The 19,908-nt window shown below is 40.3% G+C and overlaps 1 protein-coding gene across 2 annotated transcripts in view; it reads left to right on the top strand.

Moving 5' to 3' along the window:
* Positions 1–12,336, top strand: part of CDC42SE2 (CDC42 small effector 2) — a 35,250-nt gene extending 22,914 nt beyond the window's left edge. The window contains exons 2-4 of one of the 2 annotated variants that reach the window (XM_049873114.1): positions 3,497–3,598; positions 8,852–8,966; positions 9,555–12,336. In XM_049873114.1, the coding sequence (XP_049729071.1) occupies positions 3,497–3,598; positions 8,852–8,950 (201 nt within the window). In that variant the 3' untranslated portion in view covers positions 8,951–8,966; positions 9,555–12,336. Of the gene's footprint in view, positions 1–3,496; positions 3,599–8,851; positions 8,967–9,458 lie in introns of both variants that reach the window. The other variant, XM_049873106.1, reaches the window with a different exon arrangement.
* Positions 12,337–19,908: the final 7,572 nt, after the last annotated feature.

Raw genomic sequence — 19,908 nt, 5'->3', positions numbered from 1 at the left:
TGGGGGGAAATAATTGAAAGGAATGGAGGGAGAATTAATTAATTCAGCAAATTAAGGGATGCAACAGAATGTCCACAAAGAAAAGCCTTAGTATATTCCCTAAATCATAGGTGTTTGACATTACACCTTGTGACAACACAGTAGAAAAGTTACACAACAATAGGTTGCCAGAAAAGAGAGAATGAGTCAGTTGGAAAATAAGAAGCTGTTTTTTTAATCCCTTGAATTAAATAGCAAATCAAAAATTGAAATTGTATTACTTAGAAATAATGGAAAATATGAGAACTTCTCAATATAGGATGAAGTTAAATACATATTGATACAAAAATGTATAATCTTGAATGTGCACCTAATTGAACAAGAAAGCCAACAATGACTGAACCATTTTACTTCAAAAACTAGAAAAAATGCAATAAATTAAAAGAAAACGGAGAATTTATAAAAGTAAAAATTACTTAGAAAAGGATATTGGTAGTAGAATTAATAAAACCAAAGCTATTTCTTGAGAAGATGAAAAAGGGAATAAATGAACCCCTAGCAACTGAATGAGGTCAGTATAATTATACAAACCTATTTATTTATTTTTATTTATTATATGGCCTTGGAGCCCTCATAGCGCAGTGGTTAAGTGCTCAGATGCTAACTGAAAGGCCAGCAGTTCAAACCCACCAGCCACTCCAAGAGAAAAAGATACCTGCTTCTGTAAAGATACAGCCTTGGAAACCCTATGGAGCCATTCTACTCTGTTTTGCTGAGTTACTGTGAGTAAGAATCCAGTTGAATGCAATGGGAATATTATATGGTTAGAGCCTGGAAGGAAGACTCTTGGTAGGCATGTACTGAGTGAGTATGAGAGTTGTCGGAGATGAAGTGGCCAGGGAGCAGGAGCCAGATCAAAGCCTAGTATGCCCTGAGAAGGAATTTTGATTTCATCATCTTAAAATAATGTTTTTTTATTCCCTTATGCTGAACCAATAAACATAAATAATTGCTATTAATATTAAATAATGCATAAAGATGGATGGATATATATAATATATATATCTTATTTCTATTATATACAGCACTGGGTACTGGGTATACTGTATTACTCTTTTTTAAAGTGTAGAAATTGGGTTTTATTTCCTCACCTCATAAATCTATATGAAGTAATGAGAAAAGTTACCATTGTGTTAATATTTTTATTTGTAGAGGAATATTTAATTTGTCCAAAGAAACCCACAAAGCGTGTGTGTGTGTGTGTGTTATGGATAAACCAGTTGCCTTGGGGCCAGCTCTGACTCATGGAAACCCCATACGTGTCAAAGTAGAACTGTGCTCCGTAGGGTTTTTAATGACTGATGTTTTGGAAGCAGATTGCCAGGCCTGTATTCCAAGGCACCTCTGGGTGGACTCTAACAGTTTGCAACACCCAGGGACTCCATTATATATGGATACAGAGCTATTTAAATTCATAGCGGAAAGTCTGGAGGGCAATAAAACAAGCTTAACAGGCATTGGGGGAGGTAGTTTTTACTTTCTTTAAAAAAATGTTCTTGAGGAATATTAGGAATATTTAAGAGATTGGGAAAATATCCAAGATAAAATAAAAAAAAGAATAAAGCAAGATTGTTATGTGAATTTAGGAAATGCTAATTAAACTAACTTGTGATCTTATGTTGGGAAGACAAAATCATTTGAATAAAACAAGTTAGAGAAATGCTGAAATAGTAGCTGTATACAAAAGTAATGAGTATGCTGATTTTTAAAATGTATGTGTGAACTCTCGGTTTTTGTGGCTTTTAGAAAATTATGTTCTAACCCTATAGAGCTGTCGCTTGTATCTCAATACATTTTTAGGGTTTATCAAGAGCATACCAACATTTCAGTAGATGTGGGCATAAAGTATTATGTTCACCAAGGTCACATGATAACTATGAGCCCAAGAGACAGAAAGGGCCACATGAACCAGAGACTTACATCATCCTGAGACCAGAAGAACTAGATGGTGCCCGGCCACAATCGATGACTGCCCCGACAGGGAGCACAACAGAGAAGCCCTGAGGGAGCAGGAGAACAGTGGGATACAGACCCCAAATTCTCATAAAAAGACCAGACTTAATGGTCTGACTGAGACTAGAGGAATCCCGGTGGTCATGGTCCCCAAACCTTCTGTTGGCCCAGGACAGGAACCATTCCTGAAGACAACTCATCAGACATGGAAGGGACTGGACAATGGGTAGGAGAGAGATGCTGGTGAAGAGTGAGCTACTTGTATCAGATGGACACTTGAGACTGTGTTGGCATCTCCTGTCTGGAGGGGAGATAGGAGGGTAGAGAGGGTTAGAAGCTGGCAAAATTGTCACGAAAGGAGAGACTGGAAGGGCTAACTCATTAGGGGGAGAGTAAGTGGGAGTATGGAGTAAGGTGTATATAAACTTATATGTGACTGACTTGATTTGTAAACGTTCACTTAAAACTCAATAAAAATTATTAAAAAAATATATTATGTTCAAAGGCAAGCTAATCCAACAGGTTTATAATTTGCCTGGAGTTGGGTGCAAGCTGCAATTTCAGGAGCCATAAATAGACTGTTGAAGGAGAAATAATCTAGGGTAAGCAGAGCTGACTTTAGGACACCAACCCAGCCCCTGCCACTGGCCTCTGCCTATTAGACTGCACTATCTAAGGGATCATAGAAAACTTGGGACTAATCTCAGATAACCATCATCTGTGGAAAACTCTCAGATGATCAGTGAAACTCAGCAGTAGGGTGTGGTAGTACCTCTGATGAGGTGGATGGGCATACTGGTAGGGGCGAGGACTCCAGCTGATGGCTAAAGTTACTGGGAAACCAAGTCCAGCACGCCGTGAGAGCATTTGTCAGGAATTCGGAAGCACCAAGGAGCCCCAGCCTAATTGACTGAGTTTGGACTAGATCTTCATTACCAGGCAGAACAGACCTGAAAACGGTGAATAAGCTAAGATCATCTCTCTCCTGTGCAGCGCAGCTGACTGGCAAGTTCGTTCCAATGAGGAAGGGGAGTTGACCATCAGTAATAACATCAGAATACAATCAGTTTGTTCATGATGAAAAGTAGAAAGTACGGTTTACATGCAGTGTTATGGTTCAAGCCACACTGTATTCACTGCTAATGGTAATTGGTGACTAATGATATTCTTACATTTGCCTCAATTTTTTTTTTTTAAAGAGTGAAATGTAAGTGGTTATTATACAAATATGTGAATGGCCAAGGCTAGATCAAATAATATGTTAAGTTCTAAATACTAACCTATTATTTTCCTTTACCAGTCATTTTCTTGTGTGTGTGTGTGTGTATTTCCTTTGGGGATTTCATCACAAGAGGTAATTGTGGCAGGCCAACATTTAGGATTTTTATATCCTGGGCGAATTTATTATATTATTAAACAAAGTTCTCATTCATAATGTATAAATCCATCAGAACTCTTTTATTAATAAGATCAACTTTTCAACACATTTTTCCCCATATTTTAGAAAAGGCGACGGCGGATTGACCGAAGTATGATTGGAGAGCCAACAAACTTTGTACACACGGCTCATGTAGGATCAGGAGACCTGTTTAGCGGAATGAACTCAGTAAGTATATGGGTGGAACATGCAGGTAGGGCCCTGGGGCGTAGTTATATACCGTGAGGCTGATACATATATGTTTTTAATGATAACAGTGTGCTAAATGAATTTATGGACGTCAAATATGAATGTATAATGTGAGCATTGAAGAGAGACGTGAATGATGAAAAATTAATCCCTCATCTAAAATAGTTATTTTCCATGTTATTTGCATTTGTTTCTGTTTCTTGTACTAAAGGTCTTCATAGCACCCTTTCCCCTGAATAAATACTTTAAACTTTAAACGATTTGAGTTCTGAATGGAGGCCAATGCCCCTGGATTCTCCATGCTCTCACCAGAGGGCTTCGAGATCAGTGTTTTATTGTTTTTTGTTCTCCAGCTAGTTGGCTTTTACAAACATTTTTATTGTATTTATTTATAAAATATTAACCTTTATCTGATATTAGAATGGTTGTGATTTACTTATTACTGTAATGTAAGTTTTAGTGCACTAAGCCACAGGTTCGAATTTGCACATGTCCATTCAGGGCAAGGTAGCAAAAATGTGTCATATTTGTGAGGATATGAAGAACCAGAAGCAAAGAAGGAAGATCCATTTTCTTTTAGATAGGGGTTCTGATGAGTTTCAGAGTAGACTTTAGGTTTACTCAGCTGACCTTTTATTCTTTGATTTCATCTAAGAGAACAACGCTGCAGTGTAATGGAAGCACCGCCCCATGGGGGTTCTTAGTGGTTCTCTGCCTCCTTTTCGCCCTTAAGCCACTAAGCACCGAGGGCCTCTCTTCCCCCATTCCTGAAGTGGGCAAGTATGTCTGCATTATCCCCAAAGTGTTTGGGACCAGAAAGCCAGTAAGGCTTTGTAAACACACATCGTGACTCATACACTTACTCACTGGGCAGCATTAATGACAGACTTCACAGGAGAACAGGGACTTCTAAGGTAGGTAGATGGATATCCTGGATACTGCAAACAAGTTTGTCACTGCAGTTACTAGGTAAGCAAAAAAAAAAAAAACCCACTGAATGACATTTGTAGCTTCCTGGAAAGGAAACAGCTCGTTTGTTTTAAATTTGTGGGAAAAGTACTCTGTTTGACTTGACCGCTTTTGTGGAAATGTAAGAGGTGTCATGTTGCTGTCAAAATATATAATTCAATAGCTTTGTTTCCTGGATCAGCACGGAGTGAGGAAGCCAAATGGTACCCTCTCAGCTTTGTTACTGTGGTTATTATATTGTATATATAATGAGTGGTTTCAAAGTTATTATAAATGTTAAGATTTTAATTGTCTCATCAATAAATGCCTTCTTCCCCACTTCAGTTTTTTTTTTTTTTTTTTTTTAGTTCACAGTGTTTATTAACTTCTTAAAACTTGTTTATATTCATTTCAGAATTTCAGATTCCTATCTGGCATTTTGCCTCAGTGAAAAGTCTGTGACTGGTGTACAGGCAGTCTCCGGATTACGAACGAGTTCCGTTCCTAAGTCTGTCTTTAAGTCAGATTTATACGTAAGCCAGAACAGTTAGGTACAGTTCATATCTAACGTCAGTCAGATGTTTGTCTTGGTATATGGTGTACGTTTACCTTTCTGTGCATGGAAAAGTTAAAGAAACACTTCCCGATACACTAAAACATCATTAACATAGTAATACAGTAATAATAATGTTTTGATGCGTGTTGCAAAATAGTACCCATTTGTTTTTACGAACCATTGTGTATACCTTTAATTTTTGATATAATAAGCTTTATGGGAGTTGGTTTGTAACTGTGGGTTGTACATGAGTCAGATGTTCGTAGCCCAGGGATTGCCTGTACTTAACTTTTTTGCTTGCCATAAATTGAGGTAGAATTTTATGACTGTGCTTTGCAGGGCTACCGTGTCTGCTTCTTCAGCTCAGCATAGAGGCAGGATTAAGACGGGACCTTAGCTATTATTGTAGAGTTCTGGCCCACAGTCCCTAGGCAGCCTTCTCTGCTTACTGAAATGGATTTTTTCTGCAGTGTTTTCAGCCTTTAGAACCGAAGGTGTCTCCCTGCAGGCTTTTTGTAGTCATTTCATACATTAGTTTGTCATCTTGAAAGGGATATTCTACACCCCCACAGAGCAGTAGGCTCTTTCTTACCATTAGGCAGGATCCTTCAGTCAACTTGCTGAACAAGTCACTGATAGTTCTAAAGTGTATAAGCCTGGCCTGGTGAGAGAAATTATATTCCCGAATATAAGCAAGTACAAATAAGATGAAACCATAAACAGGTATGCTGTTTATCCAAAGAAAATACTTCATTGTAAGTTTTATCTAGCCTTAGAAAATGAGCAGCTAGTATTATGAACATGGCTTGATGAAATAGCTGTGCTGAAACTGTATTATTGAACGGGCAGATGACTTGTAATTTCTTTCCCCACCCCCAAATATACTGTTCTTCCTGAGAGTACATTTCATACTAAATGTACCAGAAAAGATTTTGTGACCTTTTCAATAATATAACCCTATTGTGTTAAAATAAACACTGGGTTTTTTTCAGTGGTTATTGTGTTAAAATATCGTATATCCACAGTCACGGTAATTCAGTCTCATTCAGTCACAACACCGAGGGGGGGTTTGCTTGTAGTACAGAAACCAGATCATTTAGTTTGAATCTGAAGAACGTCAACACTTATTTTCCTTCTTAAAATCTGCACAGCATTAAGGATTTTAAGTGTAAAAATATTAAAGTGATATTGTTTTTGTTGCTTTTTAAATAGACCTAAAATATTAGTAAAAGCTAACACGTGTTGTTAGGTGCTGTCAAGTCGGTACCAACTCATAGTGACCCCATGCACAACAGAATGAAACACTACCTGGTCCTGCGCCATCCTCACAGTCATTGCTATGTTTGAGCCCGTCGTTGCAGCCGCTGTGTCAGTCCTTCTCATTGAGAGTCTTCCTCTTTTTTGCTGTCCTCTACTATACGAAGCATGATGTCCTTCTCCAGGAACTGATCCCTCCTGATAACATTTCCAAAGTACATGAGACGAAGTCTCACAATCTTTACTTCTAAGGAGCATTCTGGCTGTACTTTTACAGGACAGATTTGTTTTTCTGGCAGTCCATGGCATATTCGGTATTCTTCACCAACACCATAATTCAAATGCATCAATTCTTCAGTCTTTCCTTTTCATTGTCCAGCTTTCACATACATATGAGGTGATTGAAAAGGCCATGGCTTGGTTCAGGAGCACCTTGGTCCTCAAAGTCATGGCGTTGCTTTTGAACACTTTAAAGAGGGCTTTAGTATCAGATTTGCCCAGTGAAATACATCATTTGATCACCCCCCCCCCCCGCCATGTGATTTTATTTCTCTCGGTTACTACAGCCTGAGGTTGGCATGAAATGTTTGAATTACCCGCTTTCCTTTCTGTTTCCCCATAGCATCTGTATTTCCCCCCTTTCACTTACACACTCAGACCAAGAAGCTGAGTTTTTCTTTTTAATTTTGTTGTGTGTTAGGTGAAATTTACAACTTAGTTTCTCACTCAAAAATTTATACAGATATTGTTTTGTGACATCAGTTGCAATCGCTGTAGATGTGACAGCACTCTCCCCCTTTTCACGCCCATGTACATTCTCTTCCAGTTTTCCTGTCCTTTCCTGCCTTCTCGTCTTGCTTTTGGGCAGAAGTTGTCATTTGATCTCGTATATTTCATTGAACTAAGAAGCACGTTCCTTGCATGTATTATTGATTGTTTTATAGGCTGTCTAATCTTTGTCTAGTGGGCTTCGGGAGTGGCTTCAATTCTGAGTTAGCAGGGTATCCAGGGGCCGTAGTCTTGGGGGTTCCTCCAGTTTCTGTCAGACCAGCAAGTGATCTTTTTTAGAGAATTTTGAGTTTTGTTGCACATTTTTCTCCTGCTTTGTCTAGGAGTCTCTATTGTGACCCCTGTCAGAGCTGTCAGTGGTGGTAGCCTGGTACCATATAGTTTTTCTGAGCCTTTTGATTTCCTGACTACTGCTTCCACGGGCATTGATTTTGGAGTCAAGTAAAATGAAATCCTTGACAGCTTCAATGTTTTTATCTGTTTATCATGCTTATTGGTTGAGTTTCGAGGATTTTTGTTTTCTTTATGTTGAGGTGTAATCCATACCGTAGTATTTGATCTTTATGAACTTTCTTCACTTTCAGCAAGGAAGGTTGTGTTGTCTGCGTATCATATTGCGGGTTGTTAATGAGTCTTCCTCCAGTCCTGATGCCCTATTCTTCTTCATAAAGTCTTTTTACTTTATCTATTCAGAATCATTAACCTTGAGCACCTAGCACACCATATGTCACATTACAGTAGGTGCTCAGTAGCTATCTGAGAAATTGATGGACAGGTGATGGCCTTCCCCCAGCCCCCAGAGTCGTGGACACGTGAAGGGCGCTTTGAGCCGATTCCAAGTGATACCGGACTAGATGGTGAGAGCTTTCTGACTCTTCTCTGTTAGGACATCTCCTCCAAAATCTTCTTGCTATTGGTTGTCCTTTTTTGAGCAGTCTAGCTTGGCTCTCTAATTCTCGGCTTCCAGTCTGTGTGAACTAAGATAGGAATAGTAATGATATAGTGAAAGCACTTTACAATTTGTAATGACTTTATGGGCCTTTGTTTCAGCAGACATTTGTTGAGTGTCTGTTGTGCATTTAAACTCAGCATTTATATGTCTCACAGTCCACAGAAAATAGCCCAGATACAAAGTGTGATATTCATAGAGAATAAGTAATTCACCGAGAGTTATGATATTAATAAAGAAAGAAACCTGGATTACAGTCCAAGTCTTTGGCTCTTGGGCTCCTTTTTACAGTTGTCAGACTATGTTAACATTGTATCAAGTATGTACATTTTACCGTATGGACTTTTAAGATTTACCTTTGACAGCTCCAGTTTCATTCGTGCTTATTTTCTTGTTTCTGATGTTAGTCTAATGGAGGTGGTCATGTATGGGAGGGGCCTGCTTGAGATTGAGAAACAGAAGGTTGAGTTCATCTTTTGATTGTTATTGAAATGTTACCAAGTGCCTTGTGAAATATAAAATGGGCTTTTCTTTTAGTAAGTGTGAAGTAGAGAAAGTTGGGCGGAGGAGGAGCTGTGGCCAAAAAAATGTTTCAGTTACTGCCTTACCATTTTCCCTTGTAAACAGAAAAAAAAAAAAATTTATAAGTGCACTCTTAACACATGCCATTCTGGAAAAGAAAAGGAATCACTGTTTGCGTTTTTTCACTTTACTCTGTTTTGTCCTGTTTCAGGTTAGCTCCATTCAGAACCAGATGCAGTCCAAGGGAGGCTACGGAGGCGGGATGGCTGCAAACGTGCAGATGCAGCTGGTGGACACGAAGGCCGGATAGCACAGGGAGCCGCCCTGTGAGTACCTCAGGGCTGGCTTCACACACGCCCACAAACAGCTGACATCACAGACAGCCTGAATTAAGCTTTTGGGCTAAAATAATATAGTTTGTTCTTTTACTTATTTTTTAATTATGAACTTATTAGAAAATGTAGAAATAATTAGCCAAGTCTTTCAAAGGACGATGTTAGGCAGTTACTGCATTTTGAATATTAGTTTTAGGTTGCTCTTTGCTCATCAAAAACTTTCATGCTTAAGACATCTGGGTGGAGAGGAGGCTCTGGTGACAAGATGCCTCTGTGTATCCTTTAAATAGGAGATACTGTGGGTACTTGCATGAGTAGTGAAGTAGTTTTATATTTTAACACTGATTTATAAATCTTTATATACTAAAATTTATCATCTTTCATTATAAACTTTTTAAATTAAAAAAAAAAAAAAAGATAGCTTTTTAAAGGATGACCCCTGAAAGTATAAAAATAATTTGGATTTTTCTCTTGGTTTTATAGGTCATTGTGAATTTTTGTATTTTCTCTTTCCATTATTCTTTAATTTTTTTGTCTTGTGATTGCTTTTCTTTTCTTTTTTTTTAAATTACAAAAAAGAAGTGTGATGGCGTCTTGCTTACCCTCTTGCAATTACCCCACTGATGCGTTACCATTCTGCTTTGAAGAAGCTGTGGCCTGATGAATACTGCGTTTTCTTCAGCTGGCATGCATGCCTTTGGACTCATGGACAGAGTTCTTTGGATTGTGGCTTAATTTTTAGTTTTTAAATCAATATGGATCTGATCTTAGCATGATCTTTTTTGTGAATGCTAGCACCATTTTGAGATCTTTTTTCCATTTTAAACATTTCTCTTCCCACTTCCAGCCCTCCGCCTTATGATTGTCTTGGTAAGCAAGGATCTACTAGTATTTGCTAACCTGTCACCATTTATGTATATTTTGGAAGGTATGAGACCCATAAGCACAATGGCCATTTTTATTCATTTGAAACTTCAGCAGAGTAGATCCCAGCATGGCTTTATGGAGTTGCATTGTGTAGGAGCCCACAGAGTGCCAGAAATGACAATTTCTCTGCTCCCATGGGCTGATGATACTGCTGCTATTAGATGGAGAAAGTTTAGCTGTGGCACCAAGTCCCACGGGTTTCACAGGAAAAGATAACTTGTAGCTTATTTAGAAGTATGACTTTTTGGTCTATTAGATTAGAATTGCAATAAAAGAAAAGCTTGCATTTATAAGGCATTCATTCTGTTGTAAATGTTCAGTATATTTATTTTAAGAGCAAAGACCTGTGATCTAAGAGCAAGCTGTAGTATGTATCTGAGCGTTGTGGTTATATTCTCACCCAGTCTGATTCCGAGTGTTGCCCTCCTGTTAGCTGTTTATTTCTTTGTGTACTCATTGTCTTTTGTTCTTGTTTTTATTTTGTGTTTAATATTATGGTATCTGTTCCCAGCAGCAGTGTGTCCAACTTCCGGCCTGTAATACTAACTGCAGGCTTCCAGAGTCGTTGGCCTTTCTGTAGTCCACGTATTCTGGGGGCCATGGAAGTTGCCAAGAGCAACACACTTACCTGGCTGAATCACTGCCAGTGAGCACAACACGTACAGTGACTTTTTGTGGTGTTGGTCAGAAGGCTTTGTTCAGGTTCCAAAATCTCGTCATCCTTCACAAATTGTGAACAACGTATTTTAGTATTATACCATTTCAAATATTTCTGTAAATGCTTCTCCTTCCCTTAACATTACAACATTTAAACCATATGTCTAATTCAGCCATGTCTAACTACATTTGGTAGATTAACATTTCATGCAGCAAACAGGGCTTAGTTGAAAACTTATTTAGAGACTATAAAGAATTAGGTAATTGAATAAAGAAACAGCGATTATTTTCTCTTTTGCCTTCTTTTATTTTTTCCTTTGCCCTCACCTCAGTCCCAGGTTCTTGTGAAGGTAGCTGAACAGATAAGTTAGGTTGTAAACAAAACATGAAAGCATTTCTCATCTTGTTATTTTGAAGTTAATTTGTCCAGTACTGTGAGCACAAATTATCCTTGTAGTTCTGTAGTTTGGGGCCTTCATAGGTGTCAGGCCCAAGCGCAGAGAGACTCAATCTAGGAAAAATGTTTGGACTCTAAGAAGTCATGTGATTAGTAATAAAAATAGGTATTTTGCCGTTGATTAACCTCTAAACTTTAATTCATCTGTTGTCATTAATTCACTGTGTAGACAGTGTACTCTGACATTCGCCTGAGTACCATTGTTCTGCTCAGCCAGAATCCCTTTCCTGCCACGGACACTGCTGTGTTCAAGGCCTTCAAAAGACAGGTTACGTTTTATGGGCGTTGTCAGCACGGGTGCTAGTGAGTCTGCTCCTGGTTTGATTTTAAGATTAGCACAAGTTTTGCACTTATCACATAACTCCTGGGATGATAGAAGGAGCTGTGGTCCCTTTTGCCCAATTCATGATTTTACTCTTTTTTCCAATCCACTATCCTTTTTGCTCCTCCAAGGACCAAATATACCAGTGAGCGTTGGAGTGTATCTCCAGGGTAGGCCAAGGCTGGGCTCCTCAGCCTGTAACCATTCTACAGCTGCCAGGATGCCGTGGGCACACAGTAACCACACTGCACACAAGAGCACATGCCAGGGCTCCTGGGAGGGTACCAGTGAATTCAAGAAATAAGACTACGAAAAAGTGATAGAATATTAACCTTGGGCATACATCTTTTAGGGAAGCTTGAGAATATTCAAGAGTGTGGAGAGAGGCAGCTTTCCCACATTTGTAAATTGGATTGTAAATCTCAGAGGGTCACTTACCCCCCATAGCAATGGATCTCATTTTCAAATGGAAGCTAATTAAATAAATAGTATTTTCAACTCAGAATTCATTAGGTTGTTAATATTTTGCCAAAATACATGTTAACTGTTAAACAAGAGAAACCAAATGAGGATTTAACTAATCAAATGGGTTCTGTTAACAGTGACCTGCATTCTGTAAAAGAGGTACTTTTCCAAGATGCAGGCGCGAAGTGGTGCCAATAAGCGTAAAGTGGAAGTGTTAAAACTGTAGTGATTTGGGTTCGGCATTTCTGAGGTAGCGTTATCCCTGAACCTTTAAAAATACCTTGTTGAGTACATTAGCTTTCACATTTGTTATTAAATTATAGCAATTTCACTATAGAGTGCAGGTTTGCCTTGATTTTGTTTAAAACGAGGTCTGCTCACACCCAGAAGATAAAATTGACATATTTTTATAATATAAGCATACTTTTTTGTACATTGTGTTCATTCTTGAATAAAGTGAGTTCAGTGTTGGCTTGTAGATATTAAAAAGAAAGTATTGATTTTGATTCAATAAATGTTTTCTTTCAATCCTGGTTTGGTTTTTTGATTCACTTGGTTTTCCTTTTCTTTCAAGGAATTACTTACCAGAGTTCACTTAGAGCACCTTTTTAGCATTCTTACATTTTCAGTTATAGCTTCTGTCATGCAAAAGTAATTTATCACTTTTCTCTTTACAGGGAGATTTAAACTTCTAGAATTGCAGTCTTTAACTTTATAGTATACTTTCTAATTTTACAAGTGCCTACTCAGAATGAACTTTAAATGGTTGGAAATAAGACTTTTTATAAGAAAAATATATATGGTGGAGTGAAAGTTATTCAGGAAAGATAGATTAAAAAGTAGAAGTGAGGTGAGGATTTTTTTTTTTTTTTATTTATTAGTGTCGTGTTCCTCCAACATTTTGCTGCCTATCAGCATTACAAATGATAACTGATTTTTAATAAAGGAATCAAATTACCTATTCAATTTTAGTGTAAAGCATCTTGTCCTCACAACAGTATATGTAGAATTTAAATTAATTAAAATGAAACAGCAGGAAAGGGTGATGGTTGAACAAGATGAACATAATGTCACTGAACTGTAATGTGACAATTGTTGAAATGGCAAATGTTATGTTTTATATATATGTATATATTTACCACAATTAAAAAAAGAGAGAGACTGAAGAGACATACTAAATGCAGTGCAAGAGCCTGGATTATTGTTTGGGGGAAACAATAGCTATGAAGGACTTTACTGGGACAACTGAGGAAATCTGAATATGAACAGTGTATTAGATAATAGTACTGTATCATTGTTGAATTTCCTAAATGTCATCGTTGTACCATGGTTATGTAAGAAAAAGTATTCAGGTCTCTGACTTTCTCTCAAATGGTGCAGAAAATCTGCTTTTATATATAGAGAAAGATGTCACAGAATATTAACAATTGGTAAGTCCAGGTGAAGGGTGTATGGGTGTGTACTATACTAGTTTTACAAATTTTCTATAGGTTTGACATTTTTTTAAATAAAAATTTGGCAAGGAGTGAAAAAACAGATAAAATGAAAAAATTCTGTTCAGTTGTGTTAGCCACATTTTAAGCACTTAATTGCTTTATATAGCTATTATCTACCATATAGGACAGTTATAGAACATTTTCATTGTCACAGGAAGCTTAGAAAATGCTGGTTTAAAGAGTTTGCTCCTAAACTAGTTTAGGACAGTGGTTCCCATCGGAAGGATTTTGCCCCCCAGGGAATATTTGGCAATGTCTGGAGACATTTTTGAGTGTCACAGCTTGGAGGGGGCTGCTACTGGTATATGGAGGTAGAAGCATCCTACAGTGCACCGGGCAGCCCCACAACAAAGATTTATTCAACCCAAAATGTCTACACGCAACAGTTGAGAAAACGGTGGTTTGGGTTAGAGAAGATCTGTGTCTGCATCCTCACCAGGTACATCCTTAGGGAATTCACTGCGTTAGACCGTGTGCGTAGGTCAGTGAGTGTTTTATTCGTTAAATACTGAGAATAGTTACAGTTAGGTTTAGTTATGTCATGAGAATTGCCACACATTCTAAAGATAGAAAAATCAACAAAAATATTATGAGTATTTTTTTAAAGTTTTGGTAGTTTCTACCCTCATCCCCTAGACTGGAAAAGGAAATATGGCTTAGGAGGCAGTTCTTTTACACATAAAATTCTGATACCCAATTAGATACTGTTCCAATTAAGGAAAAAAGAAGGAAGCATCTGAGGAAAGTGGTGCTGGCATACCCAGGGCTTTGTTCTAAGCTCCTGTTTTGAAAGGACACGCATAACAAGAGGAAGTAGGGTCACATAAGACAAAAGGAGGACAAGTCTGTAAAAATAATGTCCCAGACAGACTGGAATTTGCTAAAACTTGTGAAAATGCAAAAATTTGCAAAATGAATATAGCTAAGAAAAAGAGATGATATATCCTCTGCTTAGAGTACACTTTCCACAGACTGGAAAGAAAGCTATTGAAATTTTATTCTGCATTTATTGTCTCCATCCAGAAAGGTCAGTTAAGAGAGGATTGAAACCAGTTAAATGCCTCATCTTGATCTGACTTTTTATATTTTGGCACCTTTGGTTTTTTATGGTGTTCTCCCAGACCGGAAGAGTTTTTGAATGTTTTCTCCCGGATATACGTCCCCTATCAGCCCCCAAGGCTCGTCCTTCTGCCCTCACCTCTCTTTGCCCGTCATCTCTGTATCAGTAATTTTCTACCTGGCCTGCTTTTGACACCCATTTTTTAAAAAACCAAAACAGCTTTGGTGCTGAGGAAGACCACTACTCCTGTGTAAGAAGAGCCCAGTGTTTGCTCCAGGACCTTATGAACAGTTGCTGAAAGAGTGGTGATTTATGTATTGAAGAAAGGATTTTTTGCTTGTTTCCTTGGAAGCTAAGGTTAGCAGAACAGTAAAGACAATGCTTATTTCGTTCTAACCCCAAGTCTCCCCTCCTGTAAACCCAAGGTCCAGAGCCCACTAGAGCTTTCACAACTCACTAAACTGGTGTGGTCAGCAGCTCAGCCGCCCTCGGCAGTGACTGCCACTGAGCCAGCAGGGCCCAGGGAGGATTCCTCAGCACTTAAGGAGCAGCTTCTTTCAGCTCTTCAAAGCCACACCTAGGCATCTGCTTATAGCATTCGTATTTTAAGCCATCTAAACACATTCTGTATGTGAGCTCACTGAATCCTTTGCCTCAGATCACAGTCCTACGCCTATGTACCCGGATGGCCGCCCACCTCCTGCTGGTACCGTGGCGGGCTGCCCCGCAGGGAGCTCTGCTCAAGAGCATCGACCTTCCTAGGACGTCTGTTGGACTCTGTCGTAAGGGCAGTGTCGGGAAACTCCAGTGGCTGTTTCTGGGTTGCAGTCCTGGCTGACCCGGATGTGCGGTTGCCTAGACAGCCTGTGGCCTTAGCTTCGTTGTGCACAGGTGGGATGTGACCACATCTGCAGAGAAAGAATTCAGTCACTTATTTCCTGTAGCTATCCAGGCAGTGGAAAGCAGAGGGAAACAGAGCCTACAGACTCTTGTGAAATTTTTTTATGGGACAAAATAGACATTATAAGACTTAGGAAAGAGCTTCAACTCAAGAATCATCCCATTTGGAATTCTGTAAATCTGGGTGACTTTATCAAAAGTACAAAATGTAATTTTTGCCCTCTTCTTTGCAAATTTTCTGGGTTTTAAAGGTCATAGGAATTGTGCTTTCTAGGAAGATGTAAAGCCAGGCCCCTCCACTCTGGCAACATTGAACAAGAGATCATTTCAGTGGGATGAGGAGCACAGTGACCTGAGAGATACGGGACCACAGAGCTGACTGAAGGGAGACCCCGGAGAATCAACCTCTCTGTCAGCCAAAGTCCAGGCAGGAAATTGAAACCATGCTGTCGTTGTTGTAGGTTGCCATTGAGTCTGCTCTGACTCATATGGACCCCATGTCACCGAGTAGAAACTACCCTACAGAGTTTGCTAGGCTATAAATCTTAATGGGAGCAGATTTCCACATCTTTCTCCCACGGAACTACTGGGTGGGTTTGAACCGCCAACCTTTTGGTTAGCAGCCAAGTGTTTAACCTTTGTGCTGCCAGGGGGGCGCCATACTAGGTATTTCACATATTGGAGATTTAATGCAGGAAACTAGTTGCACATGTGTTGGAAGGCTAAATGAGCAAACTGGCTGCTCCAGAGCCCTGAACCCCCGGAACAGCTGCCAACCCTAGGAGCAGCCAAGGCGAGGTGCTATATCCCCAGGAGCTCAGAAGGGCCACAGCAGGTTTGGTCCTTGGATGAGGGCCACTGCATGTCTGGGGCCAGGACCTCCAAGAAGGTCCCTTCACACTTCTGGGGGTGGGATGCACCTCACACTTGGTACTCAGACCTCCGAGGAGGCATCGTGTGGCTGACGCTCAGAGGGCGTCTTGCTGCTGGATGCCTTGCTCAGAACTCTGAAGGATGCACCCAGCTGGTGCACAGATAAAAGCTGAAAAGAGCTGCTTTTAGAAGAACCCAGACAGAAGAAGGAAAACAAGGAGTTCTTTCTCCCCTCCTTTTCCCATTCATATCCCTGAAGGGAACTAACATGATCAGGTAGATATTTTAGGGGAAAAAATGACTGCTAAGTGATACGAGAGATGAGAAGCTAAAGGAAACAGAGGATTCAGGTGGTCTAATGTGACTAATGGGAGTTTCAGAAAAAGAAAGCAAGGAAGATGCTTCCACAGAGAAAAACGATATCAAAAGGAAATGGTAGTCATGATGAGGCACCGCTTCACACTCGTTGGGATGACTAATGTTGATAAAAGGCAAATAAGTTGGAGAGGATGCAGAGGAATTGAAACCCTCATGCACTGCTAGTGGGAATGTAAAATGGTGCAGCTGAAAATTGGTGGTTCCTCAAAAAGTTTCACTGAGGACATAGTCCCCACTTACCGGACCCCTGTAAGATGAGCCCAGACTGCGGGGGGCTGTGCTTTCCTCCCCCGCAAGGGCCGGTGATTTGGAAGTCTGACCACGGGTGCTCAGGTGGACACGCTGCCGGGGCGGCAGGACCTGGGCCTGCACTGAGCTGCTGGGTGAGTAGGCTGTGGTGCCGGAGTGCCAGGTCGTCATGCGAAAGCGGCTGGACTTCCTGCTGCAGCGACCGCACCTGTAGGCCATGGTGGCCAAGGTCACCCAGGAGCCCAGCAACAAGAGCAACTGCGTTGCAAGTATGCAAGTGTGTTTTTGAACGCTCCCTGTTTGCACTAGAAGAAATAACAGAGCTTTGCCTAATAAAGATACAGTCAAATAGAGAGCAAGGATTATACACACACATTGTGAAAGAGGGATAGCGAGGGCAGCTGGTGTCGGGTGGGGTGGCTGAGGGCACAGCTGGCTCCAAAGCACAACCGATTCCCGTCCCCACCCCAGCAAGGCTGGCTTGGGGTATGTGGGCCCCCACTCGTGCAGACTGTCCATTCCTCTTCCCTGCTCCTGGTCTGAAGTGAGAGCCCAGCCCATTCTCACAGTCGATCTTTGAGCTCAAATCCTCTGAGGACAAGCAGGAGAGCGCAAGGGGCAAGTCGGAGGGCCCAAGTGGGGCCCAAGCTAACCTCGCCCCCAGCCCTGCAGTTTTACCCAGGCTAGAGCTAAAGGGCCTCTGCAGCCTCGAGGCTGGAGGCTTGTGGGGCTGGCAAGTGACGGTGTCGCCAGCTCCGTTTCCCCAAGCTGCTTGAGCGTGTGTGTGTACCTGCTGAGCTTTTATCTCATATTACAAATGCAAGTAAAGGAAAACAACTTTTTTTTAAAGTTATGCAATTACCATATAACTCCTAGTTATATTCCAACCCACCCCACCCCCCCCCCCCAAATTGAAAGCAGGTACTCAAACAAAAACTTGTACACGTATTCCACAGTAGCCAAAAGGTGGAAACGACCCAAATGTTCATTAGCTGAAGAATGAAGAAAATGTGGTGTATCCATTCACTGGAGTATTATTCAGCCATAACAAGGAATGAAGTACTGACAACATGGATGAATCTTGAAAACATTATGCTAACTTAAAGACGCCAGACACAAAAGGTCACAAAGCATACGATTCCATTTATTTGAAATATCCAGACTGGGCAAATCTAGAGAGGCAGAAAGCACACTGGCCGTTGTCAGGGGCTGGGAGGAGGGGTTTCCTTCCAGGGTGATGAAAATGTTTCAGAACTAGGTAGAGGTGATGCCTGCACAATGTCGTGAATGTACTAAATGCCACTGAATTGTTCACTTAAAATGGTGAATTTTATGCAAATTTTACCTCAATAATTAAAAAAGGAATAATTTTTCATGATGTTTTGAAGTTTCCATTTCTTTTTTAACGTTAATACTGTCATACTTCACAGCCCTCAGTGAACTTTTTTGTTCTGAAGACATGCATTTCTTGAGCTCTGGGAAATTATCTTGTATTATTTCTCTGATCATTCCTTCTTCTTTCTCAGGATCACCAGATTTCCCAGTAGCAACACTGAGGTCTATCAGTGAAGAAGTGAGAAGGCAAAATAAAGATGTTCAGACTAGCAGGGACTCAAAAACTTTACCTTCCACACGCCCCTCCTGGAAAAATTTACCAGAAAGTGTGCTTGGTGTCATGGATTAAATCGTGTCCCCCCAAAATGTCTCAACTTTATGATTCCCAGTATTGTGTGGTTGGCCACCATTTTGTCATCTGGTCTGATTTTCCTATATGTTGTAAATCCTATCTCTGTCATGTTGATGAGGTGGGATTAGCGGCAGTTATGGTAATGAGGCAGGACTCAATCTATAAGATTAGGTTGTGTCTTAAATCAATCTGTTTTCAGATGTAAGACAAAAGTGAGCAGAGAGACAGGGGGACCTCATACCATCAGGAAACAAGAGCCAGGATAATAGCACGTCCTTTGGGCCTGGGGGTCCCTGTGCTGAGAAGCTCCTCAGCGATGGAAGATTGATGACAAGGACCTTTCCCCAGAGCCAACAGAGAGAGAGCCTTCCCCTGGATCTGGCACCCTGAATATGAACTTCTAGCTTCCTAGACTGTGAGAGAATAAATTTTGCTTTGTTAAAGCCACCCACTTGTGGGATTTTTGTTATAGAAGCACTAGATGACTAAGACACTTGGCAAGGGCAAGTAGAAGAAATCTAGTATACTGCCGACCCTTTGGTTAACAGCCGTAGCACTTAACCACTACACCACCAGGGTTTCCTATACGTACATACCTATGATAAAGTTTAACTTAAAAAATAGGCACAGTAGGAGATAACAATAATGATAAAATAGAACAATTATAATACACCGTAATAAAAGTTATGTGAATGTGGTCCCTGGGAAGGATGGAGCGGGAAAGGGTAAGATTTCATTACCTTACTCATTTAACCTTTTCGGACCTCTGTTGGAAACCCTGGTGGCGAAGCGGTTAAGTGCTATGGCTGCTAACCAAGCGGTTGGCAATTTGAATCCGCCAGGCGCTCCTTGGAAACTCTATCAGGCAGTTCTACTCTGTCCTACAGGGTCGCTATGAGTTGGAATCGACTTGATGGCAGTGGGCTTGGTGGGGGACCTCTTGATGAATAACAGAAAACAGGGAAGGCAAACAGTGGATGGTGGGGGTACTGTAAAAGCTAATTCCTTTATATACATCCTGGGAACTTATGAAATACTTTCTGCATATATATGTGTTAAAAATATTATAAAGACAACAAATGAGAGACAAACAGAAAAATAAAACAAAAATTGGAAGGAGGGAGGACAAGAGGTGTAAGTCCATTACATGCCTCATCTTTTGTTGCATAAAATCACCTGTACATTTCAAAGTTGATGAATCAAGAAATGAAAGTATGCCTATATTATTTAAAAGTAAGGGGGGAACCCTCTGAAGAATTCAAAACAAGTGGTTATCCTTGGGAAGTGGGTAAGGGACTTTCATGCCACTCTATGCTATTTGGATTTCATTTTCTTTAGTAATTTCATAATAATAAGCTCAGACATCAAATAAAAACAAACAAGAACATTTGAGACATGGAATACTTGGGGTAAGCTGCAGCTGTAGTGGCAGGGAAAACCCAGTGTGCAGCTATGGGGGGTT

The sequence above is a fragment of the Elephas maximus genome, chromosome 2 (genome assembly GCF_024166365.1).
Source record: "Elephas maximus indicus isolate mEleMax1 chromosome 2, mEleMax1 primary haplotype, whole genome shotgun sequence".
Classification (NCBI taxonomy): Eukaryota; Metazoa; Chordata; class Mammalia; order Proboscidea; family Elephantidae; genus Elephas; species Elephas maximus.
This window is presented reverse-complemented; position numbering and strand designations above follow the sequence as displayed.